The sequence below is a fragment of the Macrosteles quadrilineatus genome, unplaced genomic scaffold (genome assembly GCF_028750875.1).
Source record: "Macrosteles quadrilineatus isolate MER2022 unplaced genomic scaffold, UCM_ALF_1.0 Scaffold_10__1_contigs__length_6754688, whole genome shotgun sequence".
Classification (NCBI taxonomy): domain Eukaryota; kingdom Metazoa; phylum Arthropoda; class Insecta; order Hemiptera; family Cicadellidae; genus Macrosteles; species Macrosteles quadrilineatus.
In genome coordinates, this window is record NW_026542603.1 from 5,970,278 (window position 1) to 5,991,955 (window position 21,678).

At 34.6% G+C, this 21,678-nt stretch overlaps 1 protein-coding gene across 1 annotated transcript in view; it reads right to left on the minus strand.

The window, feature by feature from the left end:
* The window catches only part of LOC129004634 (uncharacterized), a 171,319-nt gene that overhangs the window by 72,037 nt on the left and 77,604 nt on the right, over positions 1-21,678 (minus strand). The window contains exons 20-25 of the mRNA XM_054433182.1: positions 21,232-21,593; positions 20,521-20,551; positions 17,841-18,244; positions 16,316-16,346; positions 13,157-13,539; positions 5,894-6,001 (exon numbers count right to left, since the gene is read on the minus strand). Of these exons, the coding sequence (XP_054289157.1) occupies positions 5,894-6,001; positions 13,157-13,539; positions 16,316-16,346; positions 17,841-18,244; positions 20,521-20,551; positions 21,232-21,593 (1,319 nt within the window). The remainder of the gene's footprint in view (positions 1-5,893; positions 6,002-13,156; positions 13,540-16,315; positions 16,347-17,840; positions 18,245-20,520; positions 20,552-21,231; positions 21,594-21,678) is intronic.

Here is a 21,678-nt window from a genome sequence, read left to right on the forward strand (position 1 = left end):
TTTAAATACAAAGGTGGGTGTTTACTCCTGGAGCTTCTTTTTCAATACACTACGGCTTTAGTTGAAATTGTGAATTGGTCTGTTTTTAAATCCTTAGAGCAACATGGTCTTGACTCAGTTTTTCTTCGTCTTGGAAGATAGGCTCAAATTCGACCTCAACTTCAGAACTTCTTTAATTTATTTGTAGATTTGTGTTTGTGTCTTCTTCATGTCTTAGATTGGAGTTTGAGTCTTCTTCATGTCTTAGATTGGAGTTTGAGTCTTCTTCATGTCGTAGATAGGAGTTAGAGTCTTCTTCATTACGTGACACTTCTCCTACAGATGCTAAATGCCTGGAACTCACTGTAGTTTCACGGACATCTGCATATCTTATGTGAGAATACTTAGGATTCCCCTCAAGGAGCAGTACTTCTTCAACGAGTGGTTCGTATTTTGAGCTCCTGACAGGCCGTTTGATGAGCACTGGACCTAGGTTCATGAGCCACGAAGGAGTTGTCTTACCATTACTAGAAATTATAGAATAGAGAAATAGTCTTTCATGTGGTGTTGTATTTTTTGAGGTACACAATAACGACCGGATAGAGTGCAAAGCTTATAAATGTACTTTCTCCTAATCAGATATGTCCAGATGTTTACTTTTAAGTGATAGTTCGATTGTCTTCCAAATTATACCAACATACCTCTCTGCTTGTAATGAACATAAAAATGACTTGGGTTCTTGAGACATAAAACTTGAACCTCTGTCAAAATGAACATAAGCTGGTACTCCAAACATTGAGAAAAGAAGAAGTTCCTTAAGTCTCAGAATAACAGTTCTAGCAGTTGTATCTTGAGTAGGGAATGCGAATGGAAATCAAGAATATTCATCCACGACTATTAAAAGATATCGATTTCTACTTGTGGATGGAAGTGGCCCTTTCAAATCGATGCTAAGTCTTTCAAATGGTTGAGTAGCTTTGATGAGTTGCTTCATGTTTGTGGAATCGAGGTTTTACCTCTAAGCAGGTTCGACAGGAGGAAAGTTACTTTTCAGATCTCATCCAGTGAATAAGGCAAGTTTTTACTCCAAGTCCAATGATACATCCGAGACACTCCTGTATGACTTAAAGCGTCATGAAGTGATACTAGATTTGATAAGCTTCCTTCCATTGATGAACATACCCTGGATAAAGCATCTGCTGTTTTGTTCTCTTTCCAGCTCTATAAATAATCTCATACTTATAACAAGATAACTCAACTCTCCATCTCATTATTTTATCATTCTTGATTTTGCTTGCATTTCGATCACTGAACGTGAAGGCTACAGATCGTTGATCTGTTATAAAACTAAAGTGTCTGCCTATGAGATAGTGCCTCCATTTTCTTAACGCTTCCACTATTGCATATGCTTCTTTCTCAATAGATGAATGTTTCCGTTCCGAGTTCGTTAGTGTTCTAGAGAAAAATGCTACAGGTATACCATCAATAGCCAAAGCTGCTCCTATTGCATTATTTGATGCATTGGTTTCGACTGTTAACAATCCATCACAGTCAATTGAAGAAGTTACTGCATTAACAATGGCTTCTTTAAGTCTTTCAAATACACACTTAGCTTCTTCATTGAGTGGAAAAGAACTTCTGTTTAAACAGCTCACCTTCTCAGAAAACTTAGGAATGGATTGTGAGTAGTGGGAGAACATACCAAGAGCTCTGTCAAGAGAGTTTGAGTTAGTTGGAATGGGAAGATCTTGAAGGGGTTGCAAACTATCTGGATCTGGTCTTATTGATTTTACACCGATTACATAACCTAATAGATGGACCATGGTTGTAGAAAACTTGCATTTATGTTTGTTCAAAGTAAGATTATATTTGGAAACAGCTTTCATAAAAATTTTCAAGTTCCTGTCATGTTCAGCCTGATCATTACCACAGATTGTTATATCAACCCCTTCAACCCCTTGAACCCTTGAACCCCTTCACGTTTTTCACAAGTAATTATGTTGGTTAAAGTACGTTGAAAAGCAAGGACACCATTATGAACTCTAAATGGCACTCGGGTAAATTGGTACAAGTTCCCGCAAGCCTCAAATGCCGTGTAAGCTTTGTCATTTTCTGTTACTGGGATTTGGTGATAGGCACTCCTAAGATCAATAGAACTACAAATTTTGTGTGAAGCTACTTCGTTGACTATGTCATCAATCCTAGGGAGAGGAAACGCATCAAGTTCTGTAAAACGATTAATTGTCTGTGAATAATCCACAACCATTCTCCGCTTGTGGTTATCTGATGAAACAACAAGGACTTGTGCTCTCCATGGAGACCTGCTCTCTTCAATAATACCATCTTTCAACAGTAATTGAATTTCACTTTCAATAAATTGTTCGTCAATTGCTGAGTGCCTTCGAGATTTTGTTGCAATAGTCTTGCAATCTGGAGATAAATTACCAAATAGTTCTACTGGCTCAACGTTAGCTAAGGCTACACTACATATGTTGAGAGGAGACTCTTTTCCTCCAAAATGGACTTGTAAACTTGAGTGTCTTTTCAGAATGTCATGCCCTACAATAATGTCAGAACATAAGTTTGTAAGTACGCTGAAGACCACATTCTTGTAAATATGATCTTGCAATTTGAGATTGATTTTACAGTACCCTTTTATTGAGGAACGCAGAGTTTTTGAAGCCATAGATACCTCTCCCCCATTACATGTAATGACAGGAATGTTGAATCTAAGGGCTGAGCTTTGATTGATAAAACTACCAGAACTACCAGTATCTATAAGAGCGTATGCATCGACTCCATTTAATTGTACTGGGACTACAGCTTTACTCAAACACGATGGTACTGAGGCAATACAGTTTGACTGATGGACTGAGGCCTTTACTGTAGAGGTTTGTGTTTTGGATTTTCTACATACCTTTTGGTAATGTTCTTTAATGCCACATCCTCTGCATATAGCTTCTTTAGCTGGACAAGCAGCTCTGTTGTGTTTCTTAAAGCCGCAGAAGTAACATGTCTGATTGAGTGAACATGTTATACTTTATTGAAATGGATACGATTCTGGTTCGGCAGCATAAGGTCTTGGATCAGGGCTAGACAAGTATCGATTCTTTTCACTGATAGTCTTTGAAGCTGCAGCGTTAATGGTTGGTAAACACTTCTCTAAATTTTACTGTTCAGAATGATATTTAGCAATTTCGAGTGGTCTGGCTTGAGAAACGGCTTCATCCAAAGTCAAGGCAGAGCTTTCCAACAATCGTTGACGAATGTGAGGTACTAGCAAGCCATCAATGAATGTGTCTCTGATGTATTCATCTCTACAAGATACAGCATTTAAAGCTTTAAAGTTACAATCCTTGGAAAGGCGCTTCAGAGATTCTACATAAGTATCAATGTTTTCACCAGTATCTTGTCTTCTGATTCTAAGTTTATGACGTGCGTAAATTCCATTGACAGGTTTCAAGTACAACTTTGTCAACACATCAATTGCTTGATTGTATGTTTTACAGTCATTTACATACTCATAAACGGAAGGTGAAATGAAATTGGTTAATACCAAATTGGTATTTGGTAATTGGTTAATAAATTGGTTAAGCCTCAGTTCTTCACTGATTTTACTAACTTCGATGAAGTTTTCAAAGGTGTGAAACCAATGTTTCCAATCTTGGACTTCAATAGGATTGACATTAAATATCTCAGGTCAAAGTATAAGTTCCATGACAAAAGGTTGATGTATATTTTAATAAAAGATTCTTTGTTCAATAAATTGTTGTAGATTGAATGAATAAAACCATTAGAAAACGAAATTACCTTTAGTTAGGCTTTATTGAACAAAGAATCCAGCATGATATAAAAAGCTAACAATATGACAAGCTAACTAACATCAAAGTTAACAATAGTTATTTGTGTAACTAGTGGTGAAAGTGGCACTTTGCTGCACACGAGAGCAATGTTTACGCACGAGCCGCAGGCGAGTGCGGAATGATCTCGAGTGCAGCAAAGGCCTTTTTCACTCGTGTTACACATTATATTTTTCCTACAGTCACTATAAAGCATATAAATAATTAGTCTTTCAAACACTATACAACACGGTTTTAGGTTCAGCTGGCAACAGAAATAGTGCCCTAGAGAAAGTAGTACCCGCGGTCCGTATCACTCCGCTATTTTTCCTCGGCAACAAATGTGGTCCGCGTTTTGAGAATATAGTTCCGTATGTTTTTGTAATTTGAAGTGGTTTCCGTGCCTAAAAAAATGCTTTAAAGGTATTTTCTTGTGTATTAAGATCGTAGGAATGTTTTAAAAACGTTTAAAAGAAAAGTCCAGAAAGTTTAGAAATACCGAAACTATAAACACGAAATGACAGGTTAAATCGTAGTTATAATAGCCAATCAGCTGCTCATAGTATTATTATCTTTAAGTGTTGCCAACCTATTTCCAAGCGTACACGGATTACGTGCATAATAGAACCACGCTGTTTTGTGTTGTTTCGTTGGAATCCTGATGTGCGGCAAAGTATAAACCGTACGGCAAAGTATAAACCGTACGGCAAAGTATAAATATGCAGCAATTAGCAGCTTTCTGTACTATAAACAGTACAAGGAAGCCAACTTTGTCGGGTGACTGTAGGAAAAAAGTATTTGCAAAGTTATTTTCTGATTTTAAAATTGATTTTTGTCTGTATCATGTTATGTTTTGCAATATAACATCCCATTACGAAATCAGTAGAAAATCCTTTTATCACAGTAACTCTTACAATTATTTGTTATTAGACTATCTTATATTTATTGTACGGGTTGGTGTCTGCCTTTTTCACCACTTTTGGCTATATTTTTTCATATTATTCTAGACAGATCATCATAGGTTCATGAGATTAATGTCATAGGTACATGTTTTCAATCATTGGAAAAATCTTCGATTGCGTAATACAATACAGTACTGTACAAAATAATACAAGTGCAGAAGTGTTTTATTAGCTTTAACAGTAACCCCACAACTAATTTCTCAAAACTATGCTAGAGGGTTATTCTTTGACACAGAAGTATGAACTGACGCGACGTGACAAAGGAAAAATCAAACTTACACTGTAACGGATGGACCTCCCTTTGAAGCTAGAACGTGTCTTCTCAACAAACAGATATTTTTTCTCAAATAAAATCATAGATTAATCTTTATTGCACTGATGAAATCGCATAAGTTTTTAACTACAAAAGATCCACCAATACGATTTTAATACTATTTAAAGGTTTTTCCAAAGTATGGGAAATATTTTATTCGTTGAATGATCAACCATATTATTTGGTAACTAACGCAATTAATATCATTATTGGTTTACACTTATTACTCTTTAAACAATGCTAAATGCTCAAAATATTTATAATTTCACTCAATTTATCGCAGTTAGATGAATTAGCGTAAGCCTTGAAAGTAACCGTCGATTTCGACGGGTTTCACCTAGTCAAATAAATAATGTTATAGGCAGCTGGTATGGTAAGGTGTAATGTTGGCAAGCTGACTATGCCACAACACTTGTCATTGGGAAGAAAACTATATAGAGGGTATATTACACTCACAGTTTAGGTGATTTTTACCGACATTTTATAACCACTTTTTGTAATTACTACAATTTTTTTAATTAATCTTAAAATTTGTACAATAATTTATGACCAAGGTATTTCTGAAGACCGTGATATTGCAAGAAACCAATCAATGCATTTTGGAATAGTGAAATTTAGTTTTAAGTTAGACATTATAGAACCAATAATGAGTATTCAGAGATATCCGTACACTAGCTTTAAATTACAGAATACGCTTCATACACACTACCTCTCAGACGACAAGCCGTCTCAGTTGTTATAACTGCAAAAAGACCTTCACTTACGACAAAGTTCATAATTACAACCTAATATATACTTGCCTGTAATGACTGTCGTTGTGTCTGTGTTGTAAGTGCTGAGACCTGATTCTGGTTTTGGTCATTTGCAGGGTTGTCTTCGTCTTCTGGTTGTAAAGGCTCGAACGGAGACTGGGGTCCAACAAACATATAGTTTACTCTTTTTATTAACGAAAATTACTTATATAATAATTTTTATTTATCCTGGATGATTGCCTTGATCCAAAATAAAACTTTAAAATTTTGATTTTGATTTGTTAAAATATGCTTTTAAATTCAACTGTTTAAATTAAAAAGATTCACTTTGCCGCATGATTTGCTTACTTTACAGCACTAGTGTGGTAAAGACGGACCAGAGAGAATGTTTCAAGGAGTAAAATTGTAATGCTAAAACGCCAACTTGTCAGCTGGTAACGTCCAATTCAATTGTCGATCTCCCGACTTCTACTGATAACTCAAACATAACCTAAGAATTATTGAGCCAAACGATTTGTAAACCACGAGTTTCAGGAAAGTATATTGAAAGATCTTGATCAGTCCTATATACGAAATAGAAGTAAGGGCTTGAACGGTTTGTACTAATCTTTTACCACCTAAATTAAAGCCAAGTTACGAAAAAATAATACGTTTGCAAAAATGTTTATTGATTCTTCTTCAATAATAATGTTAATAATTTAAGAGACATTTTATTTTTAATTGTTTTTATTTAAATTTGGTAACTAAACTGTGTCCATACATTCAGTTTTGCCACAAATGTGCAATATTTGTCTATTTTGTACCTAAAACAGTACTTAGGATGTCTTATTCAGCAAGTCAAAATAAACAAAAAACTGTAATATAACATGTGTCCTATCTCATTCCGTTTTCAGTCCATATGTGTGTATGCTTTTTTAACCATTTTTTTAACCTTAACCACTTGAGCCAGAGTGTTTTTTTTAAATGTTCTTTTTGACCAATATCTTTGTGAAAAATACCAATAAAAACTCATGAACCGTTTAAAATTGTCGGATTTTAAAAATATTCGATGCCAAATTCCATGAAAACCGTTAATTTTACAAAATATTGAAAAGTGATGTAAAATCTATTAAAAGTTATGCAGATTTAAACAAATCTATACTATTATATAAAAATCTAATGGTGTCTGTCTGTATGTGTGTTACCAATAGGTACAAAAACTACTGAACCAACTGGGCTTAAATTTTACAAAAATATAGATACCATACCAAGGACCCTTATAGGATTATTCACATTTCGATACTGACCGTAGGCTTTGCCCCTTTGGCTTTAAAAGTACTAAGGTGAACATTTTAAAAGTAAATATTGATTGGTCTCCATGGCTGCGATTAGAACACTAACAACGTTTGTTTACATTTGCTTTGACATTTAAATGAAAACAAGAAGAATTGCTAAACTGCATATTTCACAATTTCAGACAGCTGATAACAAAGAAATTAAATATAATATTTTCCATAACTATGAGGTAGGTTTATTTTAATCTAACCTTTTATCATGGATTATTTATTCTAAAGCTATGTCAATGATTATAGAAAAAAAAGATTCTTTAACCATTGCTGTATCAACTCCGGCTCTGCTTTGGATTTTTTAAAGCGTCTAAGTTATGAAAATAATGTTATTGATATGTTTTCATGGAAACAGTATGAAAATTACAATGTATAGATGTTTTGTATGAATTTGGAGGCTACTGTAAATAAATTCTAACTGCTTAACATGTGTTAGATTAACTTAACATAACTTGCACATAACATTGTTTTTTATATGTATATTTAGGTAAACTAAGTTATTGTGTTTTGCTAAACCTATGCTTTAATTAAACTAGAGAATATCATCAATAACTAAATTGTATGTCGTTGATTTTTGTTTTCTAAAATATGTTTTATATGTGTAACTATATTTACGCCACACTACATTATTTAGACGAGCCTCCCACGCAAGGATTCAGTCCAGAAAACAGCTGTTTGCCGCCAGCTTATTCAAATGGGGTTTCATTGCGTGATACTGTTCTGCAATGAGTTTTACCGGACACCAATCAGCTGATTATACTGTATTTGCGTAGGTAGCAATAATTGGTTATAAGCAAAAACATAACCTCTCTTAGAGGTTATGACTAGTGATTTTTAGTCCTTTAGTTGGTGGAAATATATAAGGATTCGTACGGATTAAGTAGTATGGCGTAAAATATCGTACGTAACTCGTCCAAAATGTGTTTACCGGACTCGTATGGTAATCCCGTACTCGACTTCGTCTCGCACGGGAACGACCACACTCGTCCGGTAAACACTTACTTTCAGGACTAGTAACGTAATATACTATTAATTATCAATACATAGCGTATTGTAATGATGCTATTAGAGAAATAACGTAGGTGTGTAACATATATATGCATTTTTTCTGTCATTCACATACAACGCACTAATAAATAATTCCATTCATAAAGTTCCTCAAAATTATAGAGATAATAGAAAACAAATAAGAAGTGAGCGCCGTACGAATTTAAGGCTAACGTAAAAAAAAACGTTTTAATTAACAACAAACATTCGTTACTAGTGTACAATATATTTTTGCAATACTTTGTTGTAGATTGAATGAATAAAACCATTAGAAAACGAAATTACTTTTAGTTAGGCTTTATTGAACAAAGAATCTATCATGATATAAAAATCTAACAATATGAACCAACTAACATCAAAGTAAACAAAAACAATTTATAAACATTTGAACACATGTCACAATGTACAGATAGAAAGGAATTATATGAAATTCTTCCCCTCCTAGCTGACATAGTCTTTTAAATACAAAGGCGGGTGTACTCCTGGAGCTTCTCCTTAGACCAACATGGTCTTGACTCAGGTTTTCTTCGTCTTGGAAGATAGGCTCAGATTCGACCTCAACTTCAGAACTTCTTTCATTTATTTGTAGATTTGGGTTTGTGTGTTCTTCATGTCTTAGATTTGAGTTTGAGTCTTCTTCATGTCTTAGATTGGAGTTTGAGTCTTCTTCATGTCTTAGATTGGAGTTTGAGTCTTCTTCATGTCTTAGATTGGAGTTTGAGTCTTCTTCATGTCGTAGATTGGAGTTAGAGTTTTCTTCATTACGTGACACTTCTCCTACAGATGCTAAATGCCTGGAACGCACAGTAGTTTCTCGGCCATCTGCATATCTTATGTGAGAATAAAGGATTCCCCTCAAGGAGCAGTACTTCTTCAACGAGTGGTTCGTATTTTGAGCTTCTGACAGGCCGTTTGATAAGCACTAGACCTAGGTTCATGAGCAACGAGGGAGTTGTATTACCATAACTAGATCTTATAGAAAAGAGAAATAGGCTTTCATGTGGTGTCATTTCAAATACATTGTTGAGGTAAACAATAACGACCGGATAGAGCGCAAAGCTTCTAAATGTAGTTTTTCCCAATAAGATATGTCCAGATGTTTACTTTTAAGTGATAGTTCGATTGTCTTCCCAATTATACCAACATACCTCTCTGCTTGCCCGTAGCCCAGAGCATTGTAAGCGTGTTGTACGGCTGGTGGCAACTCCTAGTGAACATAAAAATGACTTGAGTTCTTGAGACATAAAACTTGAACCTCTGTCAGAATGAACATAAGCCGGTACTCCAAACATTGAGGAAAGAAGAAGTTCCTTGAGAAATTCCCTAAGTCTCAGAATAACAGTTCTAGCAGTTGTATCTTGAGTAGGGAATGCGAATGGAAATCGAGAATATATCCACGACTATTAAATGATATCGATTTCTACTTGTGGATGGAAGTGGCCCTTTCAGATCGATGTTAAGTCTTTCCCGTTTGAGTAGCTTTGAGTATCGGGTTGAGTAGCTTTGATGAGTTGCTTCATGTTTGTGGAATCGAGGTTTTACCTCTAAGCAGGTTCGACAGGAGGAAAGTTACTTTTCAGATCTCATCCAGTGAATAAGGCAAGTTTTTACTCCAAGTCCAATTATACATCCGAGACACTCCTGGATGACATAAAGCGTCATGAAGTGATACTAGGTTTGATAAGCTTCCTTCCATTGATGAACATTCCCTGGATAAAGCATCTGCTGTTTTGTTCTCTTTTCCAGCTCTATAAATAGTCTCATTATTATAACAAGATAACTCAACTCTCCATCTCATTCTTGATTTTGCTCGCATTTCGATCACTGAACATGAAGGCTACAGATCGTTGATCTGTTGTAAAACGAAAGTGTCTGCCTATGAGATAGTGCCTCAATTTTCTTAACGCTTCCACTATTGCATAATATGCTTCTTTCTCAAAAGATGAATGTTTCTGTTCCGAGTTCGTTAGTGTTCTAGAGAAAAATGCTACAGGTCTGCTATCAATAGCCAAAGCTGCGCGTATTGCATGATTTGATGCATTGGTTTCGACTGTTAACAATCCATCACAGTCAATTGAAGAAGTTACTGCATTAACAATGGATTCTTTCAAATACACACTTAGCTTCTTCATTCAGTAGAAAAGAACTTCTGTTTAAACAGCCTACCTTCTTAGAAAACTTAGGAATGAATTGTGAGTAGTGGGAGAACATAGGTACCAAGAGCTCTGTGAAGAGAGTTTGAGTTAGTTGGAATGGGAAGATCTCGAAGGGGTTGCAAATGATCTGGATCTGGTCTTATTGATTTTACACTGATTACATAACCTAATAGATGGATCATGGTTGTAGAAAACTTGAATTTATGTTTGTTCAAAGTAAGATTATATTTGGAAACAGCTTTCATTAAATTTTTCAAGTTCCTGTCATGTTCAGCCTGATCATTACCACAGATTGTTATATCAACCCCTTCAACCCCTTGAACCCCTGAACCCCTTCACGTTTTTTACAAGTAATTATGTTGGTTAAAGTACGTTGAAAAGCAAGGACACCATTACCAACTCCAAATGGCACTCGGGTGAATTGGTACAAGTTCCCGCAAGCCTCAAATGCCGTGTAAGCTTTGTCATTTTCTGTTATTGGGATTTGGTGATAGGCACTCTTAAGATCAATAGAACTACAAATTTTGTGTGAAGCTACTTCGTTGACAATGTCATCAATCCTAGGGAGAGGAAACGCATCAAGTTCTGTAAAACGATTGTCTGTAATAATCCACAACCATTCTCCGCTTGTGGTTATCTGATGAAACAACAAGGACTTGTGCTCTCCATGGAGACCTGCTCTCTTCAATAATACCATCTTTCAAAAGTAATTGAATTTCACTTTCAATAAATTGTTCGTCAATTGCTGAGTGCCTTCGAGATTTTGTTGCAATAGGCTTGCAATCTGGAGATAGATGACCAAATAGTTCTACTGGCTCAACGTTAGCTAAGGCTACACTACATATGTTGAGAGGAGACTCTTTTCCTCCAAAATTTACTTGTAAACTTGAGTGACTTTTCAGAATATCATGCCCTACAATAATGTCAGAACATAAGTTTGTAAGTACGCTGAAGACCACATTCTTGTAAATATGATCTTGCAATTTGAGATTATACAGTTTGACTGATAAACTGAGGCCTTTACTGTAGAAGTTTGTGTTTTGTATTTTCTACATACCTTTTGGTAATGACCTTTAATGCCACATCCTCTGCATAAAGCTTCTTTAGCTGGACAAGCAGCTCTGTTGTGTTTCTTAAAGCCGCAGAAGTAACATGTCTGATTGAGTGAACATGTTATACTTTCTTGAGATGGATACGATTCTGGTTCGGCAGCCGAAGGTCTTGGATCAGGGCTAGATAAGTATCGATTCTTTTAACTGATAGTCTTTGAAGCTGCAGCGTTAATGGTTGGTAAAAACTTCTCTAAATTTTATTGTTCAGAATTATATTTAGCAATATCGAGTGATCTGGCTTGAGAAACGGCTTCATCCAAAGTCAAGGCAGAGCTCTCCAACAATCGTTGACGAATGTGAGGTACTAGCAAGCCATCAATGAATGTGTCTCTGACGAATTCATCTCTACTAGATACAGCATTAACAGCTTTAAAGTTACAATCCTTGGAAAGGCGCTTCAGAGATTCTACATAAGTATCAATGTTCTCACCAGTATCTTGTCTTCTGATTCTAAGTTTATGACGTGCGTAAATTTCATTGACAGGTTTCAAGTACAACTTTTTCAACACATCAATTGCTTGTTTGTATGTTTCACAGTCATTTACATACTCATAAACGGATGGTGAAATGAAATTGGTTAATACTTTAAGCCTCAGTTCTTCACTGATTTTACTAGCTTCGATGAAGTTTTCAATGGTGTGAAACCAATGTTTCCAATCTTGGACTTCAATAGGATTGACATTAAATATCTCAGGTCTAAGTATAAGTTCCATGACAAAAGGTTGATGTATATTTTAATAAAAGATTCTTTGTTCAATAAATTGTTGTAGATTGAATGAATAAAACCATTAGAAAACGAAATTACCTTTAGTTAGGCTTTATTGAACAAAGAATCCAGCATGATATAAAAAGCTAACAATATGACAAGCTAACTAACATCAAAGTTAACAATAGTTATTTGTGTAACTAGTGGTGAAAGTGGCACTTTGCTGCACACGAGAGCAATGTTTACGCACGAGCCGCAGGCGAGTGCGGAATGATCTCGAGTGCAGCAAAGGCCTTTTTCACTCGTGTTACACATTATATTTTCCCTACAGTCACTATAAAGCATATAAATAATTAGTCTTTCAAACACTATACAACACGGTTTTAGGTTCAGCTGGCAACAGAAATAGTGCCCTAGAGAAAGTAGTACCCACGGTCCGTATCACTCCGCTATTTTTCCTCGGCAACAAATGTGGTCCGCGTTTTGAAAATATAGTTCCGTATGTTTTTGTAATTTGAAGTGGTTTCCGCGCCTAAAAAAATGCTTTAAAGGTATTTTCTTGTGTATTAAGATCGTAGGAATGTTTTAAAAACGTTTAAAAGAAAAGTCCAGAAAGTTCAGAAATACCGAAACTTTAAACACGAAATGACAGGTTAAATCGTAGTTATAATAGTCAATCAGCTGCTCATAGTATTATTATCTTTAAGTGTTGCCAACCTATTTCCAAGCGTACACGGATTACGTGCATAATAGAACCACGCTGTTTTGTGTTGTTCAGTTTGGAATCCTGATGTGCGGCAAAGTATAAACCGTACGACAAAGTATAAACCGTACGGCAAAGTATAAATATGCAGCAATTAGCAGAGTACAAGGAAGCCAACTTTGTCGGGTGACTGTAGGAAAAAACAAACATTTGAACAGATGTGACAATGTACAGATAGAAAGCAATTATATGACATACTTACATCCAACCAAACCACTTTATCAATTTGTTGCGGATCAGCTGGAGTGACAGTTTTAGTCCCACTTAAATTTACGTCATACTGACACCAGATTTGTTTCTCGGGGCTATATAGCCGAATGAACCCTACAGTCATTTTCATGTTGTCAAGTGATAAGAAGAAAACTGATTGTAAGCTTGATAGGGACAAACAGTTCAGTCCTTTAACAGCTAGTTTGAAGGATCCAAGTTGTTTGATGACAGATATATGTTCCGAAAGTCCACTTTTGTAACACAACAAGGTGTAATGGTTACTCCGTCCATAGTCAGCATATTTACTTAGGTATACGGCTTTAAGATCACTCTCTTCTACAGTTATCTCATGTTCTTCCAAAAGTATATCTTTCTCTGAAAAATACAATTTAACTCTTATTAAAATTAACTTCACAATTTATTTGTGATTCGCATCACTTTAATGCAATATCTGACTTGATTATTGTTACACACTAGTAGAGCGGAGGGTGGTCTATACCAAGGCCGCACTAGATATACTATACCCCCCTCCCCTTTGGTGGGAATTTTTGAAATATACATTTTTGTGCTTGTATTGACACGTACATTAAGATTTTAGGGGTTGCCACTTGTGAATTACAGCATGTTCCAGAAAACACGAAAATATCATGATAGTTAGAATATATATACATAAAAAAATTAGTTTTACTTTTCCGATTTCGTTTGGTTGTTTTACCCGACCGATTTTCATGATTGAGGTCTCAAATTGAAGGTATTAATGTACAGATTGCACATCAAGCATCGGCATATATTTGTCTACAGTCCCACTCGGCTTATACGTAAACGACATTTTCTCCCCATGTATTTCTTATGGTAGTTAAATTTTGGTTTTCTTTTCCGAGTTCGTTTGGCGCTTCTACCCACCCGATTTTCATTATTGAGGTCTCAAATTGAAGGTATGCACGCACAGATTTCACATCAAGCATCAGTATATATTTATCGACAGTCCCACTCGGCTTATACGTAAATGAAATTTGCCCCCTTGTATTTCTAAAGGGAGTTAAATTTGTTTATTTTTATTTTCCGAGTTTCTTTGGCTCTTCTACACGTCCGATCTTCATGATTGAGGTCTTAAATTGGTAGTATGCACACATATATTTCACATCAAGCATCATCGTATATTTATCTACTTTATTACTCGACCAAAAAACATAGATTTGATATATTTTTTAATTTGTATTTCATTTTAAATTGTACGTAATTTTACCATTCATAATTGTACCCTATATATTTTGGTCTAAGAACCTTCAGTGAAATACCGGCTTGCATTAAGATATTAGTTATTCAAATCGGACGGGTTTCAAGCAAACGCAAGGTGAACATCCAACATAAAAAAAAACAACATGTTCTACATAGCTGTATAACAATCTAATCCTGTGATTTGAATGGCTGATGTTTCTCCTGATATTATGTCCAATACGTGTTCATTGTTGTTACTTTCATAGCAATTGAGATTGTAGAGTCCGTCGTCACTGATGTATCTGGCGACTAGTTTACCTTTCTGTAGGCCTACTGGTAACACTTGGTCCCCTCTGAGTATATGGGTAATAGTGTTAACGGTAATCTTAATAAGGTTTTTCTATGATTGAATATCAATAGCTCCAGTATTGTTGAAGTTTTTTTTATATGTTTTAGACTCAAAATAATCAGTTAATTATAGGCTTTAATTTGAGCTATTGATCGTTTGAATCAGTTAAGTTTAAGCTACTGTATTACACAATCAAAAATCATAAATTTGATTATTTTTCGGATATGATATTTATTTTAACGCTGCACAAATATGCATAAATTCAAACAAGCTTCAATACACGTTTCTAGGGTAATGTAAGGTTCTTTTTGGTGATATTTTGAAATTCACCCCCCACCTACAAACAGGGTTGATAAGAGAAACTTATTTTTTTTTTAAGGCAACCCATATCAATCGGCACATTATTTTAAAGAGATTTAAAAATAAAGTCAGTGTCGCAAATCCGATTTTGATACGAGGAAAACAAAGTTTTAGACGTTAATTTTACTGAAACCTTACATTCTAGTAAAATTTACATCAAAAATTTCTCAATAAAATTAATTTAATTTAAATAGAATCTCTTAAAATCTCTTTCCTAGAGGTACTCGTTAAATCTAATGTTGTTTGGATATATTTAATTGAAAATCAATTCAGGCCAATTTGAAATCCGCATTGCCTGCAGGTTTGCTGCAGCGGGGGTATTTTATTAACTTTTTTTATTTTTATTTGAAGCCTTTGTGTTAAGGCCCAATTGATATAATCCTAATTGATATAATCAACCCTATGCACTTTCATGTTATACTGTAAAGAGAAGAAATAGAAACATATGTTAAAAGAACAACAAAAACAATGATACAAGAATAATGTTGTAAAATAAAGAATTAAAATATGAAGTGAGTGTTACATTTATGTCTAACAAAAGTATTTAAAACCAGTTTATCTGAAAATACACTTTAAATACACACTGAAGAAGTCCATAAAAAATATTTCACCAGTAATTAACGTAGGCTACCCTTATGTAATCTTAATAAAACAGTTTTTTTTAAATTTGGCAGTTTTTCTTTATTTTCCGGAATACGCTGTAATTTAAAAGAGGCAAACAACTGAATTCTTAATCTGGTAGGTAATACAAAAAAAAAGTATAAGTCATAAATTCCCACGGGGGGGAGGGTTTAATATTGGTGGCTCATGGTCTATAGTACAAGCTACTAATAAACTGTAAGAAATCATTTCTGTAGAAAGGTGAATATTATTATAGGCCTGGGGTTTTATTATTGGTTTTATGGGGCCTTGCTTGCTGATTGGTAATTCGGACACTCTTGTTTGATTCCGTTTACAGGGATCTAAAAAAATACTCTGTATTAAAAAGCCCGTGGATTTCAAGCTACAATTTCAAGGTATTATTGTATTATTTAATTATAAACAGACAAGTATTCAGAAAATCTTAATAGCGTATCCTCGTACAATCAAGATTCGATTTTTATTCTATAAGCATTTTTATTTCTTTATTTAGTTTATGGTACCAAGATATCATTTTTGTAGTTTTCGGTAGATATAATTTTACAGCATTAATTCTACCTCCCATTCGTTTAGCCTATTACTTACGTTTCACCAGCAAGTTAAAATCTAATGACACCTGAAACAATTTTTTGAATTACTATGTATTTGCCATAAACAGGCAATCGCTTGTATACTTTAATACTAATCAGGTTAACTAGTAACAGTTATAATTAGTTTTATAGCCAACTTTTTACTGTAACAAACAATAAATTAAACACATCTCGTCATACATATTTTCATGACATGTAATCGTAGAGTATATTTTATGCATACGTTTTGGGGGTTATTTATTAACCGTTTAACCCTGGGCTATGAGGGAACCTATTTATTATGGTGCCGTAAGGATAACGTAAATATAATTGTGTTATTAATAACAATCGTTTCCTTACCGTGGACACGACTGAAACAAACTGATTTAAGCTATGGAGTAGGCCTACTGGCGAGTCTCATGATTGACCACTGCTCAACTGGTCAATTGAAGATTGAAGTTGAGGAGAACGGTAAAATGCAATTTTACTCGAAAATGGGACTCCCATTTAAAATTTGTGGAATATTTCTAACGGTTCATATTATTTACTAGCTGTGTGTCCGTTCTACGTACGGGGATCTTGTAGTAGTCAGTTGAATGTGACAAAAATCACACAATGTTGGGTTTTTGGACATTTGTAATTTTATTTCTTAAGTAGGTAGGCTATGTGTTCTATGGAAAAGTACTGGTATCAAGGATCGTCGTCGAAAAGGTTGTTATATGAATAAATATGAAGGCGTACGTACCCAAGAGATGAGCTATGGGCCTATTTGCTGTATGGTCCAGCGATTGCATCACACCCCGCAATAGTGTTAAAATCCCGAGACTTCATATTTCATATATTCAGCTTATCATGAATCATGGGGGGAACTCAGTGAGGAGCCTATTTTCAGATCCTAGGCCAAAATCTTTCCGCCATGCCACAGTAAAATGTAAATATCGTAAATATTGTAAATATTGTAAATCGTGTAAATATATCTGTTTATTGACAAGCTCTTATAAGTTGACGCAATTTATCCGACAGTGTCGGTCAAAAATGAAGACCTCAAGTATTTCAAGTAAGAGTAAGCACGAATACTAGAATGCTTTGACTATAAGTAAGTAAATATTTCAAGTAATCAAAATTTGCGAAGAGCATTGTAGTGAACGATCGTTATTACATCAATTTTGGCTCGATATCTATAGGTACCGAGAACAGGTCCACAGGTCCTTTGTCACGAGATTCCAGCTCTTTTAGTAATCCAATAGTTTGATTTTACAGAAACGAGAATTTTATTACATTAGCCTAAATGAACAGATTTACTTACTATGACTGAACGTGTAAAAATCGAATGTTCTGCCAGTAAAGCCACTTCGCTAAACACAATCATTGACTAACCAACACCAAGAACACAATTAAAGAATGCAAAAAATACTTTTTTGCAATTCGTTGTTAATTTTATCAGCTGACTAAGTGCACGAAGCACATAATGTAGTATGAAGTAAATAGTTTTATTAATATTTTCTGCTCGGAAAAATGTAAATAAATGAGGTTAATTTTACCTTGATCCATTTAATATTTGTCAGGGCTTCATTATAGATTTTCGGTTCGATTGTGGTTAATTCAGCTAAGGTGGGGGACCAGGCATTGTAGATACACCAAGGGGTTTTCAGTTTGAAATTTCTGCCGTTTTGGGGGGACTCCGCTAAGGGCACTCCTACAGTATAACTGCCATAACTGGATGCGAAATAAAATACTGAATTCACGTCCGTAGAACAATCTAATCCTGTGATTTGAATGGCTGATGTTTCTCCTAATATTCTCCTGATGTCCAATACGTGTTCATTGTTGTTACGTTCATAGCAATTGAGATTGTAGAGTCCGTCGTCACTGATGTATCTGGCGACTAGTTTACCTTTCAGTAGGCCTACTGGTAACACTTGGTCCCCTCTGAGTATATGGGTTTCTGAAACGGTATGATAATCATTAGTTACTGACACAGAGAAAATACTCTGGGATAAATAACTACCTAATATACTTGCGATTAATAAAACCCGAAATTGATTGCATTTACATTAAACTTTGTGGCAGAATCAAAACTAATCAATTTATCACAATAGGCCATTCTATACGAAAGGCAAATGCGTCGCGTTAATGCCGCTAACGTTCAGCATCTCGAGCCGGCAAAACCATTTCGGTCCTTGGTACGAAAGCTATTTTTCACCACACACTATACCCTATTACAACTTCACCGGAATAATACAGTCAACACCACAGTCAACAAAACACAGCTTTAAGATTATGTGAAGAATTATTTTGAGGAATCGGCAAAAATAATAATAATAAACAGTTGCTAGGCAGTGGTGATAATAAAACAAGTATATTGCAATGCTATGGATACTGATTGTGCATTTAATATGCATTAATCTATACTCTATACTTATTATATAAAAATGTAATGGTGTCTGTCTATATGTGTATAACCATAGATAAAACATACTCCCTTAGTAGATTTCTCATCCTTGTGGAACAGCTGAAGACAATTTTATTGTTAGTTCTGTACGGTTTATTGTAGAGGTCGTGTTTTGTTTACAATTTTTTTCCCGTTATTACAGCCATTTAAAACCCCGTTTAACCAAATGATACGATCTAATCATAAACAATAACTTGTCCCCTAGTTATATAACCAAACAGTAAAGCACAAATCAAGAAATTAACCCTAAAATAATAGAAACAAAGCTTCGTCGACACTAGCGCCCATGTGTCACGTACATGAACTAGACATGAAAAACGTGCTTCAAAATTTACAATGAGATGAGAAGTCTACTTGTGTTGGTTAGTCTATGGTATAACTAATAGGTGCAAAAACTACTTAACCAACTGGGCTTAAATTTTACAAAAATATAACTACCATACCAAGGACCATTATAGGACTTCGACCATTATTTATACTTCGATACTGACCGTGGGCTTTGCCCTTTTGGCTTTAAAATTTCCGAGGTGAGGATTTTAAAAGTAAATATTGATTGGTGTCCATGGCTGCAATGAGAATACTCACAATGTTTACATTTGCTTTGACATTTCAATAAATAAAAAAAAAAAAACATATTCTAAAAGCGTTGCTGTACCAACTCAGGCTATGCTTTTGATTTTTAAAGTGTCTTAAGTGTTATGAAAATAATATTAAATATATATTTTCATGGAAACAGGAAGAAAATTACAATGTATAGATGTTTTGTATGAAGTTGGAGGCTACTTTAAATAAATTCGAACTGCTTAACATGTGTCAGATTAACTTAACATAACTTGCACATCACATTGTTTTTTTATATGTATATTTAGGTAAATTTAGTTATTGTGTTTTGCTAAGCCTATGCTCAAAGTAAACTAAAGAATAACATCAACAGCCTAACTAAATTGTATATCGTTGATTTTTGTGTTCTAAATCTGTTGTATATGTATAGCTATATTTAATAATCAATGGTAATACAAAATACTCTTATTTCATCTTAACATAGATTTCAGTTCACATTTAATTTAATTGACAAATTTATTATTTGTGTTTTGCCACACCACTGATTAAATTAAACCAAGGAAAATATAATGAAACTGAGCAGTGCACAGTGTTCTTTTGTTTCTAAAATCAATGAAATATCTGTTACGTTGTGTTTTATAAGAAAATAAGTGAACAGCTGATTTTCGGCCTTAGGATGTAAAAACCTGCTCGGCCACCAAATAACTATGACAGCTGGAATGGACATCCATACGTAGCTTTCGGCCTCCAATAAATTTTTGTAAAACGGCTTTTTAGCCGATGTTTTTGAAAAAATCGTAGTGTGTTGAAAAAATGTCACATCTGATGCTTCTGCAATAGTTGTGATTAATTACAACCCTTTAGTTGAGGTTCGTACCCTTAGGAGAAGGTTTATCGGAAAACTGATATTTTCACACTAAGACCTTTCATTCAAGTATGCGGATGATATTATTGGTACCTAAAATGGAGTTGGACTTACATAGCGCTGATAATTGTATTTTAATGTAAACAATTGTACTTTGTATCCATCTTAATAACTATTTTCATGTTTAACCCATATTATTTCATAACATGTTGAATATCTCCTTATTTTGGATGAAAAATATATCTTTTACTAAAAGGTGCTAGCCATTTTTTTATAATTCTTTGTCATATGTTCATAACAGACTTTAACAAACACTATACAGTATAATCTCATTATTACTTACTTTTCAGTGTGCATCCTTCCATTATAGGCTCCTAAAAAAATGTTATCGTGAGTAAGATTTAAAACCCATCAAAACATTTTTAGCCGCCCTTAACCATTATGCATAAGATTTTACTTACTTTTTAACGGATCTTGCGTACCACACCAAAACAACTGCTTTCCTAGTTGATTTATACTGAAAATATAGATGGAAATGCCCTTGTCAACCATTATGTTGTGATTTTAGTAGATAGTACTGTTCTGACAAATAAATCATCGGTCTTGGTAGTAGCCTTAAGAGATCGAAAAAAGTGTCTAACGAGTAACGGTTAAGATAATAATAATTACAAAACTCTGTAGTGTAAGAACTCTTAAAATACCCCCGCCGCAGCAAACCTTCAGACTAAGCGAATTTCCATTTTTGCCTGATTGGATTTACACTAAAATTCCTCCTTAAAAAATAGTAACGGTTAAGATAATAATAATTACAAAACTCTGTAGTGTAAGAACTCTTAAAATACCCCCGCCGCAGCAAACCTTCAGACTAAGCGAATTTCCATTTTTGACTGATTGGATTTACACTAAAATTCCTCCTTAAAAAATATCACATTTATTCCTTATTTAAATAGAATTATTTTAACAAGTACTTTGGTTTGCTGCAGCAGGGAGGGTAAAAAAGGGTTTTTTGTTGTAAAATGTTAATAGTTTAGGATTGACATTTCTTTACATTTACCTGATACCAAGATGAACGTTTCCAGGCTTGATAAGCAGGAAGATATTCAACTGACTTACATTTTCTACAAATGCTAAACATGGCATTGGCTGACGATTTTACAAAGACAAACTCTTTCCCACTTGTTTTGTCTCTTTCATCGATTGAAACAATTATCAAAAATCCAGAATCTCTCTTGGGTGAGCAATCGTGATTTGCTATTGTAAGAACGTGAACTTCGCCACTGAAAACACTAGAGTAGTATTTGTTGTCCGCTGATTGTTGGCAAAGTAGTACAAATCCAGGATCGTATTTCTGTCGGTACTTTGCTACCAGAACCCATGATCCTGTACTGGTAATGTCTTCCAGTATTATTTCCTCACCTGCAAAAATCGCACAACAGTAGATTTTCAGCTAAATTGTTTAGCTCAGTTATAGTTTCATGTGGTTCAATTATTTGTTTTATTT